General features: G+C 37.4%; 1 protein-coding gene across 1 annotated transcript in view; it reads right to left on the reverse strand.

The window, feature by feature from the left end:
- Positions 1-19,022, reverse strand: part of LOC103746177 (protein boule-like) — a 47,253-nt gene extending 28,231 nt beyond the window's left edge. Inside the window, exons 1-2 of the mRNA XM_008848302.1 lie at positions 18,957-19,022; positions 2,243-2,290 (exon numbers count right to left, since the gene is read on the reverse strand). Coding sequence (XP_008846524.1) covers positions 2,243-2,290; positions 18,957-19,001 — 93 coding nt within the window. The 5' untranslated portion in view covers positions 19,002-19,022. The remainder of the gene's footprint in view (positions 1-2,242; positions 2,291-18,956) is intronic.
- Positions 19,023-21,656: the final 2,634 nt, after the last annotated feature.

A 21,656-nucleotide genomic window follows, 5' to 3' on the forward strand; every position in this document is an offset into this window, starting at 1 on the left:
ATAATTTGATCTCTTCTTTTCCAATTATTACTCCTTTAATTTCCTGCTCTTTTTTTATTGCTCTTGCAAAAGTTGCAAGCATTATGTTAAAGAGAAGTGGAGAGAGTGGACAGCCTTGTCTGGTTCCTGATTTCAATGGGAATGCTTCCAGTTTTTCTCCATTTAGAATGATGTTGGCTGTGGGTTTGTTATATATGGCTTTAATTATGTTGAGGTATGTTCCCGCCAGTCCAATTCCCTCTAGGACTTTGAACATAAATGCATGTTGAATTTTGTCAAAGGCCTTCTCTGCATCTATTGAGATGATCATGTGGTTCTTGTCTTTGAGTCCATTTATATGATTTATGATGTTTATTGACTTACGTATATTGAACCATGCCTGCATCTCTGGGATAAAGCCGACTTGATCATGGTGGATGATCTTTTTGATGTGTGTCTGTATGTGGTTTGCAAGTATCTTTTTGAGAATTTTTGCATATATGTTCTTTAAGGATGTGGGTCTATAGTTTTCTTTTTTGGTTGTATCTTTACCTAGCTTTGGTATTAGAGTGATGCTGGCTTCATAGAAGGAATTTGGAAGTTCTCCCTCCATTTCTATCTTTTTGAATAAATTAAGTAGTATTGGATGTAGATCTTCTTTAAATTTCTGATAGAATTCTGCTGTAAATCCATCTTGTCCTGGGCTTTTTTTAGTCGGGAGGTTTTGTATTACTGTTACAATTTATTTTTGTGTTATGGGTCTGTTTCAGCTGTTAATCTTTTCTTGGTTTAGTTTTGGTGGTTCCTATGCCTTTAGATATCCATCCATTTCTTTTAGGTTTTCAAAGTTGGTAGCATATAGGTTTTTAAAGTATTCCCTTATAATGTTCTGTATCTTTTTGGTGTCTGTTGTGATGTTTCCCCTTTCATCTCTGATTTTGTTGATTTGGAGGTGCTCTTTCTTTCTTTTGATTAACTGGGTAGCAGTCTGTCAATCTTGTCTATCTTTTCAAAGAACCAGCTCTTGGATTCGTTGGTTCTTTGTATTGTTTTCTTCATTTCGATTTCATTAATTTCTGCCCTGAGTTTTGTTATTTCTTCTTGTCTGCTGGGTTTGGGTTTCATTTGTTGTTGCTTTTCAAGTGTCTTGAGTTGCAATGTTAATTCATTTATTTGTGTTCTTCCTGATTTTTTGATGTAGGCACTTAGAGCTATAAACTTTCCTCTAAAGACATCTTTCAGTGTGTCCCAGACATTTTGTTGTGTTGTATTGTCCTTTTCATTTAGTTCCAGGAACAATTTTATTTCTCCCTTCATTTCACCTTTGATCCATTCATCATTCAGGGGTGTGTTGTTTAGTTCATATAGTCACTAGGGCTTCTCCAGGAGTTGATTGTAAGCTTTATTGCATTGTGGTCTGACTTATTTCAATCTTTTGTATTTGTTAAGGTTTGTTTTGTGCCCCAGTATATGGCCAATTTTGGAGAAGGTTCCATGGGGTGCTGAGTAGAAAGTATGTCCTTTGGTATTTGGGTGGAATACTTGGTAGATGTCTGTTAAGTCAATTTGATATATGGTATTGTTTAATTCAGATGTCTCTCTGTTAACTCTCTGCCCTGTTGACCTATCTAATGGAGACAGTGGGGTAATGGAATATTCGGTAGATGTCTGTTAGGTCCATTTGATATACGGTATTGTTTAATTCAGATGTCTCTCTGTTAACTCTCTGCCATGTTGACCTATCTAAGGGAGACAGTCTGGTATTGAAGTCCCCTAATATTAATGAGTTGGAATTAATCTGGGTCTTAAAGTCCTGTAGTATTGTTTTTATGAAGTTGGGTACACCAGAGTTTGGTGAATATATATATGTTCATGATTGTAATAGCTCCATGGTTTATTGTTCCTTTGATCAGAATGAAGTGGCCCTCTTTATCTCTTCTGATTAGTTTTAGTTTAAAGTCTATTTTGTCAGATATTAAAATTGCAATGCCAGCTTTTTTCTTAGTACCATTTGCTTGGTATATTTTTTCCATCCTTTCACCTTAAGATAGTGCCTGTCCTTGAAAGTGAGATGAGTTTCTTGCAGACAACAAAAAGATGGGTTTTCTTTGTGGGAAATGAGGATGTAATAATTAAATGAATCATAGTTAATAAAGGAGGAATGTTTCAAACATAGTTATCTTGACTTTAGTTTTCAGAGAGTTTTTATAAGAATTCAGTGAACAGAAGGATTTAAAATTAGATACTAGAATTTAATATTTACCTGGGCAACACTCCACTGCCACTGTCCTGGTAAACACTGTGTTGGGGCCTAAAATGAAAAACAAATACCTAGGTTAAAAACAGCTAAAACTGGACATTTCCATGCAAGAGAATGAAACAGAACCCTCAAAGTATATACGAAAGTTAACTCAAAATTGATCAGAGTCCTAAATGCAAAGTTAAAATAATAAAATTCTTAGAAAAACACACATGTAAATCTTTGTGAATCAGATTTGGGCGATGTTTAAAAAATAATGAATCTCTGAGTTCTCATTAATGAAGCTCCCTCATGCAGGGAAGGGCCAGGAACATAAAAGATTACAAGTGGCCAAAGCGTAGAGATCAAGAGTCTGCTGAATGCTTGTCCTTGGAAAGGACTCTTTTATTAAAGTTCACTCACCCAAGGCTCAGGGACCATCGCAGAAGAGGGGGTGGAAAGATTGTAAGAGCTAGGGAGGAAGTGCATGACCATATGCAAATAGAATCTTACAAGCTCCTGGGAACCTGCTCATATGATTCTATGGCAATGGTGTCAGCATACATAAGTCCCATGTTAACTCAGGTAGACAAAATCCAGCATAAAACTGGGAAAATGAACAGCAGACCCCAATCTTATCTGAAGAAATATTGGTAACTGATTGCTGCTAGGTGAGGAAGAACTGATCTTCCTAAAACAAGGGACTCTAGATAGGCTGACTACACCTCAGTGGATGGACTTGCACTGGGGAATGTCTGGGGACACTGACTTGACACAGTGGGCCTTAACAGGGATGACAGAGTATATGGACTTTAGTGGGGGTGCTATGGGAGAGTGCCAGTGGGGACGGGAGTATAAAGACCATTAAGAAGTTTTGAGATGTTCTGTATAAAATACACAAAAGTTCAACAAAAACTTAAAAAAATACAAATAACAAAATATACAAGTAACAAGGCAGCAATAATAAATGTAGATAAACTAGAAGCATCAAAACTTTTTAAAAATGAATGCAATAAAGATTTACTATTTAAACTCATCTCTACTTCTGAATATTAACTTAAAATTACCTATTTGAACAAGATGACACTTAAGGTCCTTTCTGCTCTATAATTCCATGTACATGTGAGACACTTTTTCCTAGAGAGTATGTTTAAATACATATTAATTGTAAAAAGTAGGGGATTTCATTATGACATGTCTATAAAGGCATATAATGTACATTGATCATAATCACCCCATTATTCTTTCTTACTATCCCTCCCAGTCTTCCTTTTTCCATCTCCTTCTGCATACCTAGTAGTACTCTTTTGAGTTCATGTTCCTGCCCACCCCCAGCTTCCATATATGAGATAAGACATACTTTTTTTTTATTTGCTTTTGTGGGCCTAGATTATTTCTTTAACATGATCCATTACATCCATTTTTGTACAAATGACATAATTTCATTCTTTATGGCTGAGTAAACCTCCACTGTGTATCTGTACCACATTGTCTTTATCTGTAGATAGACATCTAGGCAGATTCTGTATAATGGGTATGGCATAGCTGGATCATATGGTTGTTTTATAATTAGTTTTTAAAGAAGTACCATACTGATTTCCGTAGTGGCTACACTAATTTGCATTCACACCAGCAGTGAACTAGGGGTTCCTTTCCTCTGTATCATTTCCAGCATTTGTTGTTATTTTCTTCTATTAGACGTGAGATAGAACCTCATTGTAGTTTTGATTTGTATTTCCCTGATGGCTAAGTCTGAACTTTTTTCTTTTTCTTTTTTCTTTTAGTCTTTTTGAGACAGGATACCCTGTAGCCCCAGATGTCCTAGAACTTGCTATGTAGATCCACCTGCCTCTGCTTCGCAAGTGCTGGGATTAAAGGCATGCACCACCATGCCCAGCAAGTCTAAAGGATTTATTGACTATTTGTATTTTTTCACTTTAAAAATATGTTTCTGTCCACTGTCCATTTATTGATTCAGTTGTTTGTTTTTTGTTGTTTTATATTGTAGGCATCACTCTCCTATTTTATCCATATTAGGTTGACTCATTTCAATCTTCTATATGGGGATATCCAATTTGCTCTGTGCAACTTGGCTGTCTTTCTTTCAATGTAAGAATTGGATGGGTGTAGCTGGCTGGCTCATTTCTAGACCTTCTATTCTATTTCATTGGTCTATGTGTTTGTTTTTTTTTGCCAGTATAACATTATTTTGTAAATAGTTTTTTTTATAGCATAAAGTTTGATATTGGGATGCCTCCAGCATTGATCATTTTCCTTAGTATTCCTTTGACTATTATAAGTTTTTTTGTATTTCCATATGGGTTTTAGGATTGTTTTTTCTACATCTGTGAAGAATGGCATTGGAATTTTGATGGGGACTGCATTATATTTATAAATACCATTTTTGGTAATATGGCTGTTTTAACATTGTCAGTTCTGCTAATTCCTGCATGTTACGAAGCTATTCCCTTCCAGAGGGAGAAGGGAGACTCATATGATTTAGGAAGCTAACAAAACCTTTAGGGCTCAGAAAGTTATGATCCAAAAGTTCCCTATGAAGATTATATAACTGGTAAATAATTGCTGGGGAAAGGGACTCTATGATGGGGTATATCAAGAGCTACTTACAGGAGCATGGGTGCAAGTGGTTTAGGGAACTCCAGTGATGCAGCTTTTGTATGTTACCACCCATGTTGAGGTGAGCTGTTTATGATACAATTGCTTTTGAGTCATCCATGCTCTTGCCAATAATCTTTTACTCATGCTTCTGTTAAGTAATTCTGATAAACTCCTTGGTTCATCAAGCTAGACTTAGGTGGAATGGTTTACAAAACCTTCGGTCTGTCATCATTGCCCTACCTGGGGTTAACATGTTTTTCTACTTCTCCCCAAGTAAAGTCACACAACATGATTGTCACTTTAACAGGGACTTGACAGAAATAAAGGTGAATTGTATAGGAGCAATTATATGCCCTTGCAAAGGGTAATAAGATATGCAACTGAGATGGATCAATCTGAGGTTGGAAGATCTTCTGGGTCAATCTCAATTTGGCTGCTTTTCCTCATGTGATACGGGATGCTCTAGTGGCAGTGGCATACTCCCTGCTATGGGTGATAAGACATGTAATCAGGATAAGCCATCTTGCTGGGGCCTTTTAGGGAGAATCTCAGGATATCCATCTACGTCCTCTATGTGTTATGGAGTGGCAGGCCTTTGTGAACAGGGTCTTCTACAAGTATGTGGATGCTCTCCAAATTGCCAGTGAGGTAGTGAAAATATTACAATCTCTAAGCGCAGTACATGTAGATGGAATCACAAGTAGGCTGAGGCAGCTGTTGGGAGGCTGTGTGTATGAGACATGCAACTGAGATTCAGATTTCTACCTAGAAGAACTCACCTAACAAAGATGAATTGCAACTGGAAAGAGACACATGGATGCTATCCTCTGCACTAGCCTCTGATTTGGCAGGAAAAGTGGGAAAAGGGAGGATGAGATGGAGGTGTTGGCTTGCCATTTCTAATGCTGGTATGATTCAAGGGGGAAGATTCCAAATTAGTTCTGTTAACACAGCCCTTCCTGGGATTCAAAGACTTGGAACTCATGAGAAGAATCAGAGACTGAAGAGGAAGAAAATAAGGTAGAAATGATAGAGGATACCCCTGTGATCAAAAGGATATCGTGGACCTTTAATATACAAGAAGGGAAAATCTGTGATTCAACAAGAAGATGGAGCTTTAATGGCCCATTACTGTGGGCCATGATACTAGGGAATACTCTGAACAAAGTGAGTTGGGAAAGACTTTGAAGAAGTGAAAGAACATCTCACAGTTTGGCTTGTTAAGCTACGGGACATGGGGGTGTATGAGATGAGTCTGAGTGCTGTGGAAGCAGAGAAACTGAATAATATATCTGAAACAAGGGTCATATAATTTGAGGCACTATGAGGGAAATAAATCCCCAATGTATTGGCTTATCAAGTTATTAGGAATACTTGGTTATTGCTGGCTGTGGTCCCCATGAATATCAGAGACTGGAAGACAATATAGGAAGGACAGGCATTACTGATGGAACTGGCCATGCCAGAGATACTGTTTGATGCCAAGTTCTTTGGGCTGGATAGGAATTGTCCACAAAAGAATTAAGAAGTTAATTCAGCAGGTTCTTTGGGACTGGTATGGGACTTTAGTGGCTTTGACGAACTGTATAGTATGGTAAGGTATGATCTTTATGAGGTAAGAGAGGTTCTGGTTTATTGGAGTGATTTATTTTTATTGAATTTTGTGTATTTCATACAGAAAATCATCTTTATAGCTCCTTCCTCTTTTGTGTTCCCAGCCCTCTATTGCATGGGGGTGCTTCATTGATGAGAATGGAAAGATGCATTAGTGTTCTCTTCATCCTTTGTTCTATGTTCCATGAGTCTTAGGTGTAGAGGTTACAAAGCAGATGTGCCACTTAGGCTTCAGCAATTCACAGAGAATCTCTGTGTATGACCAGTGGTGTAACTGTAATAATCTCTGTCTGTTGGAAAAGAAGCTACTTTGATAGGTGGTGACTGGGATACTTTTTTGTAAATTTAAGGATCCATATTTTGCACATGTAGAGATATTTTATGTGTAATTTGTCATTAGGTTGTTGGACTAATATGATTCCCTCTGGTTTTTTACACTAGCTAGGCATTACTTATCTCTCCTCTCCCGCTCCCTGTCTAACCCTTCCACCATGGCTTCCCCATTTAAAGTGTCCCCATTTTCCCCATTTCTCCCTTGCTAATACTAGTCTCTTATGGTCCCAACTCTCTTGAGCTCCTTCTTTCCCTTTATCTCCAAGTTTCCTTGTATAACCTTCCCTCTCCCTCCTTTTTAAACCCACATTTTATCCATTTCTCCCTTGGTAACACCTGTCTCCTATTGTTCTCTCTCAGGTTTCTTCTTTCCCTTTACCTCCCTTGTTTCCTTCCATTTTCCTGGTTCCTGCAGTTACATCAGGATTTGTACTCACAGATAAGGATTTGGTGCTAGGATCCACAAATGAGGGAGAATATACATCTTTTGTTTTTCTGAGTCTGTGTTATTTCACTTAGTATTAACAGTTTGTAGATCCATCCATTTACCTGCAAATTTCATTATTTCATCTTTCTTTACTGCTGAGTAGAACTCCACTGTGTGAATGTACCACATTTTCGTTAACCACTCATCAGTTGAGGGGCACTTAGGTGCTTCCATCTCTTAGCTATTGTGAAAAGAGCAACAAACATGGCTGTACAAGTATCTCTGAAATAGGATGAGTCCTTTGGGTCTATACCAAGGAGTGGTATAAATGGGTCATATGGTAGGTTTATTTTTAGTTTTTTAAGAGTTCTCTATGCTGCTTTCCATAGGAGTTGCATAAGTTTCCAATCCATGAGCATGGGAGGTCCTTCTATCTCCTGGCATCTTCCTCAATCTCTTTCTTTAATGATTTAAAATTTTCATTGTAGAAATCTTTGGTGTCTTTGGTTAGATTTATTCCAAGATATTTTATTTATTTATTTTTTTGAGGCTATTGTGAATGGGAGGTTTCCCTGTAATCTTTAGATTGCTTGTTAATGGTATATAGAGAGGCTACTGATTTTTGTAGGTTAATTTTGTAACCTGCCACTTTATTGAAACTGTTGATCAGTTCTAGGAGTTTTTTGGTAGAATTTGTGGGATCTCTTGGGTATAGTATCATATCATCTGCAAAAAGGGTTAATTTGACCTCTTCTTTTCTAATAGTATTCTTTTAATTTCCTTCTCTTGTCTTATTGCTCTAGCAAGAGTTTCAAGCACTATATTGAAAAGGAGTGGAGACAGTGGACATCCTTATTTGGTTCCTGATTTTAATGGGAATGCTTCCAGTTTTTCTCCATTTAGAATGATGCTGGCTGTGGGTTTGTTGTATATAGCTTTAATTATGTTGAGGTATGTTCCCCGCAGTCCAATTCCCTTTAGAACCTTTATTATGAATGCATGTTGAATTTTGTCAAAAGCCTTTTCTGCATCTATTGAGATGATGATGTGGTTTTTGTCTTTGAATCCATTTATATGATTTATGACGTTTATTGAATTGAGTATATGGAGCCATCCCTGCATCTTGGAATAAAGCCAACTTGATAATGGTGAATGATCTTTTTGATGTATGTCTGTCTGCGGTTTGCAAGTATTTTGTTGAGAATTTTAGCATCTATATTAATTAAGGATATGGGTCTATAGTTTTCTTTTTTGGTTGTGTCTTTACCTGGTTTGGGTATCAGAGTGATGCTGACTTCATAGAAGGAATTTGGGAGTTCCCCCTCTGTTTCTATCTTTTTGAATAACTTAAGTAGTATTGTTTGGAGATCTTCTGTAAATGTCTGGTAGAATTCTGCTGTAAATCCATCTGGGCCTGGGCTTTTTTCATCAGGAGGTTTTGTATTGCTGTTTCGATTTCCTTATATGTTATGGATCTGTTTAACCTGTTGATCTCTTCTTGGTTCCTTGGTGGTTCTCATGATTTTAGATATACATCCATTTCTTTTAGGTTTTCAAATTTAGAGTATAGGTTTTAAAAGTATTCCCTTATAATGTTATGGATCTTTTGGGTGTCTGGTGTGATGTTTCCCCTTTCATCTCTGATTCTGTTGATTTGGATTTTCTTTCTTTCTTTCTTTCTTTCTTTCTTTCTTTCTTCCTTCCTTCCTTCCTTCCTTCCTTCCTTTCTTTCTTCTTATTATTATTATTATTATTATTATTATTAATTATCTCAAGGGTCTATGTTGTTCAGCTTTTCAAAGAACTAGCTCTTAAATTAATTGATTCTTCGTATTGTTTTCTTTGTTTCTATTTCATTAACGTCTGCTCTGATTTTTGTTATTTCTTCTCATCTGCTGGGTTTGGGTTTCATTTGTTCTTGGCTTTCCAGAGCCTTGAGTTGCAATGTTAAGTCATTCCTTGTGCTCTTTCTGATTTTTTTAGTGTAGGCACTAAGAGCTATAAACTTCCTCTTTACAACAGCTTTTAATGTGTCCCAGAGTTTTTGTTTTGCTGTATTCTCATTTTCATTTTGTTCCAGGAACACTTTTATTTCTTTCTTAAGAATACTGAATACTTTCATTTCTTGACCCATTCCTCATTCAGGAGCATGTTTTTTTAATCTCAATGATTTCATGTAGTTACTAGAGCGTCTTTTGCTGTTGATTATAAGCTTTATTGCACTGTGGTCTGAAGGAATGCATGGAATTATTTCAGTTTTTTTTTTTGGTATTTTTTGAGGTTTGCTTTGTGCCCCAATTTTGTGATCAATTTTTGAGAGCATTCGATGGGGTGCTGAATAAAGTGCATTCTTTTGTGCTTGGGTGGAATATTTGGAAGATGTATGTTAGGTCCATATGATGTATGTTATAATTTAATTCAGATGTATTCTCTCTACTCCCTGGTTCCACTATGTTCCATGAGCCTTAGGTATAAGAGGTTCCACTGTAGATGTGTCACTTAGGGTTGGGCATCTCTCAGATATATATTCTCTGTGTGTGACCAGCTGTGGAACTCTGTAATAGCCTCCATCTGTTGTAAAAAGAAGCTTCTTTGATGAGTGGTGTATGGTATATTTTTCTGTAAATATAAGGGTCCATATTTAGTATACAGTAAGAAGTTTTATTTGTCTAGAGATATGACAGCTTTAGGGTTTTCTCTAGGGCCTATGACCTCTCCAGCCATGTGCATTTGGTTATATTTACAGTGCCACCCACGAGTTCCCTCCCATTGAGAGGGCTTTAAGTTCAATTAGATAGCTGGTGATTACCCACTAGATAAAAATGCCACTACCCCACCAATAGAGATGGTTTGCTGTGCCAGTCGTTGTGGTTATTAGGTTTTACAGCTGGGTTAGACTATTGATTTATTTTCTCTCTTAGAGCTAGTCTTCAGGGAGAAGGCTTCCAGTTTCAGCTCCATTGCTACAAGCCCTATGTCTGAAGTATGTCCTGTCTTCAGCAACAGGGTCTTACCTTCAAGTTCTAGGAGGTAATCACGGGCAACGGCAGTAACCTGTGTTATTTTGGGAGTCTCTTGGACTACCCTGACCAACAACTTGGAGGGAGGTTTCTCCTGTCTGGCACTGTGGTTCTTGTTATATAGCCTTCAGGTTCAGATATTGTATGTATATTTTCCAGGTTTTTTTTTTTTTTGAGCATGCATTCTATGTCTTTCTCTTATTCCTCTTCTTCTATGGCCGTGATTTGTAATTTTGGTCTATCAATGGTATTGTAAAGGTCCTGTATATTCTGTTTGTACTTTCAATTTTTTCTTTCTTGTCTTCAAGTCCTGATATTATGTCTTTCACTTGACCCAATCTATTGATAGGGCTTCAAATGCGTTTTCAATTTGATTTTTGAGCTTTTCATTTCCAAAATTTCAATTTGATTTTACCTTTTCTTCTTCATTAAGTTACTTTTTCCTTGACATCTTTATTTCATTCATCAATTTGTATTTTTTGGAAATAGTTTAGTGTTTGTGTCTCCTCTGATTTTCTCATCATTAAAAAAAATTCATGTGTGTGTGTGTGTGTGTGTGTGTGTGTTACTACACATGTGCAGTGCCCACAAAGGCCAAAAAAGGGTAGCATATTCCCTGGGACTGAGGTTATAAGTAGTGGTGAGTTGCCCTATGTGGATACTGGGAACTGAACCCAGGTCCTCTGCAAGAGCAGCAAGTGTTCTTAACCACCGAGTCATCTCTCCAGCCCCATACTGACCATTCTTAAAATCTTTCTTTTGAATTTGTTCTCTAGGACGTCATCCATTTTACTATCACTGGTGTCCATTACTGTGGAATTTTTAAGTTTTGAAGGAGCCATAAGTTTTGCCTTATTTTTTCAGATGTATTATATGTCTGTATTGGGATTTGTGCATCTGTGGCCAAGTCATTGATTGATTGGAGATTTTAATCTCCTGCTACCTTTCAGTTGAAATATTGCAATGTTCAGTTGTGACTAGGTGGTGGCAGGATTGAGGTACAGTTTCTCACCACTGTGCTAGCAGTGTGGCTCATTAGTTAAACATTCACCCAAAGTGCTGAAAGGCACAGGGCCCAATGTCCAACACCATTCATAGATAGGGAAACTGATGAAGTGACTACATCTGATAAATTCACTACTGAAAACAAGTAATAGCTAATTTGCAAACAATCAGCACTGTAATGCCCAAATTTGAGAGGACGAAAGGCTCAAAGATAATAATGTGGTATAAGAAGATATTCAATCAGGATAGAAAGGGAAAAATAGGAGGAATAATGCTAGCAAATAATATTACAGAACAGAAAAAACAAACAAACAGAAAAGCACATAGAAGGGGGAATGAAGAAGAAGAAAGGAGGGCTGGAGAGATGACTTGGGGTTAAGAGTGGTGGCTACTCTTGCAGAGGACCTGGGTTCAGTTTCTAGCACCCACATGGCAGTCACAACCATTCACAACTCCAGTTCCAGGGAATCCAACACCCTCTTCTGACCTCCGCGGCATCACATGACAAGGGTGCACTCAAACACATGCAGGCAATACACTCACACACATAAAATAAAAAGAAAAAAATAAAAAAATTATTTAAAATTAAAAGAAGAAAGGAAGAAATAGGGTAGGTTCACTACTGACAAAATTGAGAAAAAAATCAACAGACAACATTTAAAAACAATGAAAACTGTAGATGGGGAAAAGGGAAAAGATAAAGAAAACTGTTATAATTGAATAAAAAAGTAAAAATAGGAGGAAGGATGTGAGAGAGAGAGAGAGAGAGAGAGAGAGAGAGAAGGTTAGAAGCTGAATATAAAATCTGGGTGTGATAGCTGTCATCTATAATCCCAGTACTCTGGAGGCTGAGGCAGGGAGACTGCAAACCCCAGGCTAGCCTATGGTCTATAGAAAAAACCTGTTTGAAAAAAAAAATCAAACCAAACAAAAAACGGAACAGGAAAAATCCAGTAAAAGACATTAAATATTAAATGGGTAAGTAATTAAGTACAAAAACTAAGAGGAAAGAAACTGTTAAGAAGTTAGACTAGCCAGGCATGGTGGTGAACACCTTTAATTCCAGCAATTGGGAAGGAGAAGCAGGTGGGTTGCTGTTTGAGGCTAGCCTGATATACAGAGTTAGTTATAGATCAGTCAGGCTAAGTAGTGAGACCTTGTCTCAAAAAAATGTTAGAATAAAAAAATTATACGTAAACATGAGAACTGCTTATTGTGCAGGTTGGTTGACAAGGTCTGTATAGAAAAGCAAATGAAAGAATAATAATCAGCAGTTAAAAGTGAGTCCTGCCCTTGACAAGGACCCAAGTTCATTCCCAGAACTCACTTCCAATGGCTCACAACCCACCTGCATCTCTAGCTACGGGACAATCTGACTCCTCTGGTCTCTGCAGGTACCTGCACTCAAGTGCACATATCCACACACATATACACATAATTTTAAAAAAGAAACGAAGAGACTAAATAGGGTAGATCAGAAGATTTCCACCAGCAAGACCTAATATTTGGTGCCTTCAAGTGTTTGGTCCTGTGGCAGGGAAACCCCATGGGTATGCAGTGACCAGTGCTGTTGCTCTGCAACTTAGTTTGCACATGTAATAACTTGCTATTCCTCATCCTACTCCTCATCCTATTTCCAAGAGCTCTACTTGACGGCCCAGATGGAAAGTGATTTCCCTGTGTGGATCTGACTAGTTTCCTACTGCATGGAATTCTATGAGGGTCCATCTCAAAGTCTTCAGCCTATCACCCAATGAATAGGTTCCTGATGCCTGCTAGTATTCACTGATAGAGGTCATCCAGGATTCCCTTGACTCTTAAAACTAGACTCAGATTCCTTCCTACATGGCTGGTTGCTCCTGCTCCACAATGGGATGGCAGGAAGAAAAGAAATCTTTCCCAGTGCTTAAAAGCTATGCTTTCTCCAAGACCCTGTCTGGCTGGATTGCAAATATGCTCCTCATTGATTCTAGTGTAAACTGTATTTAGAGTTTCTGTGTCTTGCTTTCCGCCTCCTTCCTCTAAGACAAAACTGTCCAGTTCATTTGCTGAGGTGTGCTCTCGCTCTCACTGTTGTTTACAAGTCAAACAATTACACGTTTTCTGAGGCTTTCTCTTTTTCTTTGGTCTCAATCCTCAACCTCTACAGTCATATGCTCTGTGTTTCAGGCTGGGTCCTCCACTTGCTGAACTTTTTCTCCCTCTATTTCACTTTCCAAAGTTTTCTTTTCTATTTATTTATTTATTATTTATTCATTAATTCATTCATTTATTATTTTTGAAGACAAGGTCTCCATTGTAAACCCCAGATGGCCTGGAACTTGCTATGTAGACCAGGCTGGCCTCAATCTCACAGAGCTCTGCTTGCCTCTGCCTTCCAAGTTCTGGGATTAAAGGCCTGTGCCACCTTGCCCAGCTCCTTTTTTTTTTTTTTTTAAAATAAGGGTCCTTTTGATACTTCAGTGCCTCCTCCTCATCACACACCTCAGATAGCAGCTATTTCCCAGCTGTTCTTGGTTTATTTCTTGAAGATGCTAGGGATCAGTGAATGGGAGAAATCTGCCATTTTAATCTCCATAAGGAGATCTTACAACTCAATGATAAAAACAAAGTAAGCTGGTTTATTTCCTGAAGATGCTAGGGATCACTGCATGGGAGAAATCTGCCATTTTAATCTCCATAAGGAGACCTTACAACTCAATGATAAAAACCAAAATAACCAAACTTTAAAAACAGGCAAATGATTTAAAAATGGACAAAGACATGAATATAATTCTCTTCAAAAATATATATGTGCGTATGTATGTTGACAGTCAGTAAGCATACTGACTCAATGCATTCAACATCATTACCCCTCAGGGAAATAGAAATCAAAACCACAATGTGATATCATTTGATATACAATATTATGGTTATAATAAAAAGTGGAGTAATTAGAACCTTTGCAATCTTCTGGTAGGAATTTAAAAATGGCACACTCCTTTAAAAAACAGTATGACCCTTAAAAATTAAACATTGAGTGATCATAAAAAATCTAGGAGGAATGAAAACACATGTACACAAAAGAATTGGCAATAATGTTAATCAAAACATTATTCAAAACTGTCAAAAAGTGGAAACAATCTAAATGGTCAACTGCTGACTGGAAAAACGAGATTTTATTCCAGAATGAAGTACTGATAGATATCACTATGTGAATAAACCTGGAAAACATGCCAAGTGAATGAATGCAATCGTGAAAACCACATGTTGTATGACTCTTTTCATGTAAAGTGTTCAGAATAGGCAAATCTATAAATGGCAGAGAATAATAATGGCTGTTTAGGGAGAAAAGGGCATGGCTGATAATGGTTAAAGTTTTTTTAGGGGAGTGGTTAAAATAGTCTAAAATTGATATTGGTATGATTATATATCAACTCAACATTTAGTACAAACTACTCAATTGTATACTTACATTGGCTGAATAATTTGTGAATTATATATAAATAAAGCTGTTAAAAAAGAAAACTAATACATTTAAGGTGCTTATTACAAGATGAAAATATAAAACATTAAGGTACTTGTATTATTTTAAAAACGTATGGTTTATTTTTGTTCATTTTTAGTAAGGACTCCTCATTATTGGGGAGAGAGGGGTGGGGGAAACAATTTTATAGAACTATTATCTAAACTAAATCACTGTGAGTACAGTGCTGACCCCTTCAATGGTTAAGGGATGATATCGCTACATTATAATGATGACTAAGATAATTTGAAATCTGGGGCTGGGGAGATGGCTCAGCGGTTAAGTACACTGAATGTTCTTGCAGAAGACCAGGGTTCGAATCTCAGCACCCACATGGCAGCTAACAACTGTCTGTAACTCCAGTTCCAGAGGATCTGACAGTGTCTTCTGTCCTCTGCGGGCATTGCATGGCACGGGTGCACTTACCTACATGCAAGCAATACACACATACATGTAAAAAAAATAAAAAATAATAAGTAAGATATTAAAAAAAAGATAATTTGAAATCTGAGGCTGGGTGTGGTGGTGCACGCCTTTAATCCCAGCACTTGGGAGGGAGCTGAAGATGGATCTCTGTGAGTTCAAGGCCAGCTTGGTCTGCATAGTGAGTTCCAGGTCAGTTGGGGTTACAGGGAGACCGGTTCCAAAAAAAAAAAAAAAAAAAAAGCAGGTTAAAAAAAATCTTGAAATACATTTAACGTGTGGCTGTGGTAGCTAAATGAAGAAACTATAACGTGAAAAACAGTATGAAGGAAGTAAATACTAATTAACCATGTATTACCTGGTTTGAATAACAGAAACTAATGAACTGTCAATTTAGAATTTGTAAGTAAAAAGAATAAAGAAGATTCTTATCAAAGTGGAAATTTTAAGGGAAGAAGTATCATGAATATCTAACTGGAAAGAGGTATGTAAAGGTAAATTGTTATAGAGTATTAATTTAAAAACTGGTATTAAAATGTTTCACGTGTGTGTACATATAGATAACACATCTTTAATTATTTGTGTTGGGTATAAATCTGGAACCAAAATATAAAATTAAATTAGAATTTTCAAAATTACATTTGACATGTCAAACGAGCTATAGCAATAATTAATTCAGAAGGAGCTGGGCTGAAGTACAGCATTATTTTTCATTTTTATTTAAATTAAAAATTTTTATTTGTATGAGTGTTTTGTCTGCATGTATGTATGTGCACCTATGTCATGCAATGCCCATGGAGGCCAGAAGAGGGTGTCAGATTCCCTGGAACTGGAGTTAAGAATGGTTGTTAACAGCTATGTGGGCACTGGGAACTGAACCAGGTCCTCTGCAAGAGCAGCCAGTTCTCTTAGCCACTGAGCCATCTTTCCAGTTCCACTTCTGATATTTTAAAGGAACTGTGCTCTTCTTTCTTGTCCCTAGATTTTATCGAGGGCAGATAATTGTTCTGGAGTTTGGTAGATTCCAAATGCTGACTGTCTAGTATGGTACTTTACTAGAGTCTTTGAGGATATTTTTTTCTAGGAACTGCTGATTGTAGGTTTTGTGTGTGTGTGTGTGTGTGTGTGTGTGTGTGTGTGTATTTTTTTCACGTTTTTTTCTTTACTGATGTCACGCTTATTTTTGGGAAGGAGCTTCTTCTATGAGGTCCACAGCTTGTTTGTGGGAAGTATGTGCCTCTGCTTCAACAGATTCCTACTATAGACTTCTTTATTGGTTTTATCATCCGGTTACTCTGATTTTCTTAGGAGAGTTTGGATCCAAAGTGTCAACATCCCCAAAGATCCAGGAGACAGATATTAAGCTCTCTCAGTCATTTTCTGAAGTCTTCTTCACTTGGTTGAAGAGGGAGGGGAATGCCATAGCATTCTAACACTTGTTAAAGAAAGCCTGGTTATTAATCTTCCTTTATCAATCTCAGCTTCCTCTTACATGTGTTGTAGGTGGGCAATGAACTAAGAGTCTCAGAACTGGTTTCACATTATTTTGGTTTCACATTATTCAGCCTCAGTTAAAATTCTGATACTTTAAAAAGTCATCCTACAAATTTATTTTATCTATTTTTTGAGACAGTGTCACCCTATAGTCCCAGCTGGCCTGGAACTCACCATGTAGGCCAGGCTTGAACTCAGAGATATGCCTACCTCTGCCTCCTGAGTAAGTGCTGGAATTAAAGGTATGCACCTGGTTACAAATGCATTTTAAGTACATTCCATTAAGTTGCTTTCAGTTTTCATAAGTGAAGGAAATATCTTAGTTTTATTAGTATGGTAACAGAATGATAATAAAAAAGATTTCCTCAAAAGTAAATCTAATAGTAAGACAGGTTTAGAACAGTAATTTCTTTTTTTCTTTTCTCTTTATTTGAGGCAATGTCTCATATGGCCAATGTTGGCCTCCAACGTACTACATAGGTAAGAATGATCTTCTGATCCTCTTGTTTCTACCTCCCAAGTGCAGGCATTACAGGTGTGGGTCACCACTTCCAGTTTAGTAGTGCTTGGGACAGAACACAGGGCTTCCTGCATGCTAGGCGAGTACTCTACCACCTGAGCCACATTCCCTGTCTTTTTTTCCCCTTTTTATTTTTTCTCTTTCCTTTTCTTCTCCCATGATCCATCCTTCCCTCTCTTCTTTCTTTTATACTGCTAGGGATTGACTCTGGGGCCCTACCCATGTGAGGTGAGCATCATCCACTGAACTGCATTTCTAACTCTTCCACATTTCATTGGAGTATATTTTTGAAGTTCAAAAAGAAAAAAAAAGGTAGTTAAAAGGGAAAGCTCTTTTCACTACCTCAGAGGTATGAAAAAATATGATTTTATGTGTAAATGTTATAGACCGCAGATTTACATTTTTTTTTGTGTGTGTGTAAAAGGCTAGAGCAAATATTATAAGATATGCCGGCCATAAGAACTCTGTTACAATTACCCAACTTTCCACTCTAGTGCAAAGGCAACTATAGATACTACATAAATAGAAATGGCTGCATTCCAACAATGCTTTATTTATAAACAAGTTTTTGCCTGGATTTGGTTCAGGAGTCATTGTTGATCCTGCTCTAAACTAAAATAGTCTGACCTTATATCACAGTTCACTTACTCCAAGTCTCCCACTAGAATTAAAGAAGAGTGTGGGTTGACTAAAGGAGGCTACAATAATAGATAATATATCACAACATACTGCTTATGTTTATAATGCATTATATGTAATAATTACAAATTAAAAGTAACAGAAAAAATCAGCTTATGGCTCAACATCTTTATTTGACTTTGGGAATTATTGCTAAATTTTCTTTTTTGGTGGTGTTGGTGCTGGCAGGAATGGAACCCAGGGCATTATGGATGCTAGGAAAGCATTCTGCCTCTGAGCTACATTCCCAGTCCATTAAAGGCTATTTAGAGTCAACTTTAAGCAGGAGAACAAAATTGAACTCATTACATTTGCTAAAGAAAGAAAACTCTTTCAAGACATAGCTCTTTTTAATTAGCATTTGTGTGAGAAAGAAAAAACGAGGGGCTGGAAAGCTGGATCACAGGTTAAGAGCACTGGTTGCTCTTGCAGAGAACCTGGGTTCAGTTCTCAGCACCCACATGGTGGCTAACAGTCATGTCTAACTCCAGTCCCAGGGGATCTGATGCCCTATTATGGCCTCTGCAGGCACTGAATTCACATGGTGCACATACATAAATGGAGGCAAACACTCAAACATAAAATAAAAATAAAAATTTTTAAATGGAAAAAAGAAAGCTTCCTGAAAAAGGACTTAAAGTATTAAGATTTTTTTACTGTACTCAGAATCAAACTTAGTCCTTCCTATATGCTAGGAAGGTGCTCTATCACTGAATTATTTTTTCAGCCCAAGAGTATGCCTGCATGTACATGTGTTTTATGTATGTACAGGTATGCATGTGTGCTCATCTGTGTGTGCACAAGTGTGGAGGCTAGAAGTTGACTTTAGGCAGATATCTTTATTACTCTCCACTTTAGTTTTTGAAACAGTTTCTCTCACTGAACCTAGAGCTCACCATTTTGGCTAGCATGGCTGGCCTATGAGCTCCAGGGATCCATCTATCTCTGTCCCTGAAACACTGGGGTTACGGGTACATGCAGCCACTCTTGGTTGTTACATGAGTGCTGGGGAATCTGAACTTAGGTCCTTGAGCAGTAAGTACTTTATCCACTGAGCCATCTCCCCAGTTCCCTCAGTCCAGAGGAAGCTCTGTGCCTACCTGGTAGTGATATGCAGGTTGTTGATAAACTGGCTGAGCTACCATCACAGGAGAACTGGATAAAGAACGTGACTGTAAAAGGAAAGGAAAAAAAAAAATTGATTTTAGGAAAAATTATTTAAAATATAACAAACTTTTATTTAAATTATTATCTAATCTTAGTTAACTTTTTGTTATTGATTAAAAATGTTATTTTTATACCGCATTGATATTATTGCCATCTCTATTCAAATTTATTTATTAAAATCATTACAGTTTTTCTATTTCTATGTGGCTTCATTTCCATAGTAACACTAAAACAACCACTAGCAAAGCTTCTTTTAGTCTAAAATGTACAAAGATTATGAAAATATAGGTCTAAAAGTACTTTTAAAAATCGGCATTTTTAACCAGGTATGGTTGCACACGCCTTTAATCCCAGCACTCAGGAGGCAGAGGCAGGTAGATCTCTGTGAGTTCGAGGCTAGCCTGGTCTACATAGTGAGTTCCAGGCCACCTGGAGCTACAGAGAGACCCTGTCTCAATAAGACAAAAAAAAAGCATTTTGACTTTGTGTGACATGGCCTATTTCCATTGTGGAAATCAGAGGTAGGTGATGTTTACAATAGTAGTCAGAACTGAATGAGTAAGCATATCTACTTCCTGCTACTTATAACCAATATCTAATCCCTTATCATACATTTACTTTAAAACAAATGTTTTATTTATTGAAGCATTGTCAAATTCTGTTATTTTAGTAATTGAGTTAATCATACAAAAACGTGATATGTGTCTGAAGAAAATAAAGTAACATTTGATTATTCAAAGCAATAGAGTAAACTCACAAGTAGATTACTTAACACCAGGTAATTAATAAAAGAGGTAAGTTATCAATCAATATAGGCAAAATAAACTCTAATGGTAGTGATCAAAATTTAATTTCTAACACAGGATTTAAGTACTTTTTTTGTTTTCAGGGCAGAGCACAAATGTAGTCCCCCACTACCACAAATTATGCAGTCGAGTTTGTTTTAATGTTCACACCCTCAAACTGAAGAAAAACCATAGTTTTTTGTAATTCAAATTTTGATAATAATAATAAAATGATATTAAGATTAGAAAATAATAATTTACTACAATAATAATACATTAAAGGGAAACATGACTTCAGAACATTTAGAAAATGCATTTAAAAAAACTGTATTGCTGAGGACCTGTAGGCCTATCTCTGACACGCAGGCTTCTCTCTCTGGGGTAAATCGATTGGGCCCTCCACGCCTTGACTCCCCCAGCCTCACTGACCCTCCCATCTCCCCCAGGGGTCTCTCCTCCTAGCCTGGGTCCTGTCCCATTCCTTGTCTTGGCCCCCAGACACCTGGGGAACCAACACTGCTTCTTCCTGATCCTGTGCATCCAGAGCAACTCAGTTATTTCTCAGGTCCCCAGGAGCACTGCTTCTGGGCCTGACCCTGCCCTCACGTCCCTCCACCTTCCTGGGTCTGCACAACCCTCCAGCCTCTTTCCTGGATGCCAGGGCTGACTTTCCTCTTCCTGGTCCTTTGCATCCAGACCAAACCAGCTCCTCAGTGCAGTCCCCAGGGGCCCTTGGGGCTGCCTCCCACCCTCATCTTCCTTTGCATCTCTGGGTGGCATGGCCACCAACTGCCCTAGACCAGCATCTTTCCTGGGCCCAGCTCCCAGTTCAGTCCAACCCCCAAATTCCTCAGGCCAAAATCTATCCTGCAGGGATCCAGACCTTAGGAGAAAGCCTGAGAACATCTGATCCTCATCTGATTTGGGCCTTTATGGGAACTCCTGAAGGCAAAAGCAATCTGGCCACTCCAATACAAAACCAAAAGAGAGAACTGGAAGCTTAGAGGAACCAGACTTTCATGTCCAAAAAGTAAACAACAAAGACACATAAAGTTCACAAAAAGAAGCAGACCTAAACTTGAAGGATTGAGTTTCACACAAGAATCAGAAACTAAAAAAGAAATTCACATATCAGAATCACAAAGGAAAAAATAATAACATGAAACACCAAAATAACTTATCCCCACCAAATACTAGTAATCCTCTAGAGGAGCACAATGAGAACCCCTTATAGAGATAATGCAGGACATGGAACTCAAAAGAAGAATTATAAACATGATAAAAGATTCAGTGAATTTAAAGAACACATAAAAAAAACCCAAAGAACTGAAGGAAGACAGGGATAAACTTCTAAATGAATTCAGAAAAGGGTTAAAAATATTGAAGAATACTCAGGCTTAAATGAAGAAGGAAGTGAAACACTCAGTAAGCCAATTAGAAATGACAGGAGAGTGCCACACCAATAGGATGAATGAAATGGAAAACAGAATATCAAGACTGGAAAATAAAGTGGAAAAACTAAACTACTCAAGCAAAGATTATGAAAAATTTAAGAAATCACAAGAATGGAATATGCAGGAATTGTGTTGTGACACAATAAAAAGACCAAACTTATGAATCATAGGCATACAGGAAGGAGAAGAATCCCAAGATAATGGCATGGACCAGATCCTCAACAGAATCATAGGAGAAAATTTCCCAAATTTAAAGAAAGACATGCCCATACAAATACAAGAAGCATATAGAAACAGACAGGACCAGAAAAGAAATTCTCCATGGCACACGATAGTAAAAACATTAAACATACAGAACAAAGAGACAATACTGAAAGCTGCAAAAGAGAAACAA

This window comes from Nannospalax galili, unplaced genomic scaffold (assembly GCF_000622305.1).
Source record: "Nannospalax galili isolate Female #2095 unplaced genomic scaffold, S.galili_v1.0 scaffold1024, whole genome shotgun sequence".
NCBI lineage: Eukaryota > Metazoa > Chordata > Mammalia > Rodentia > Spalacidae > Nannospalax > Nannospalax galili.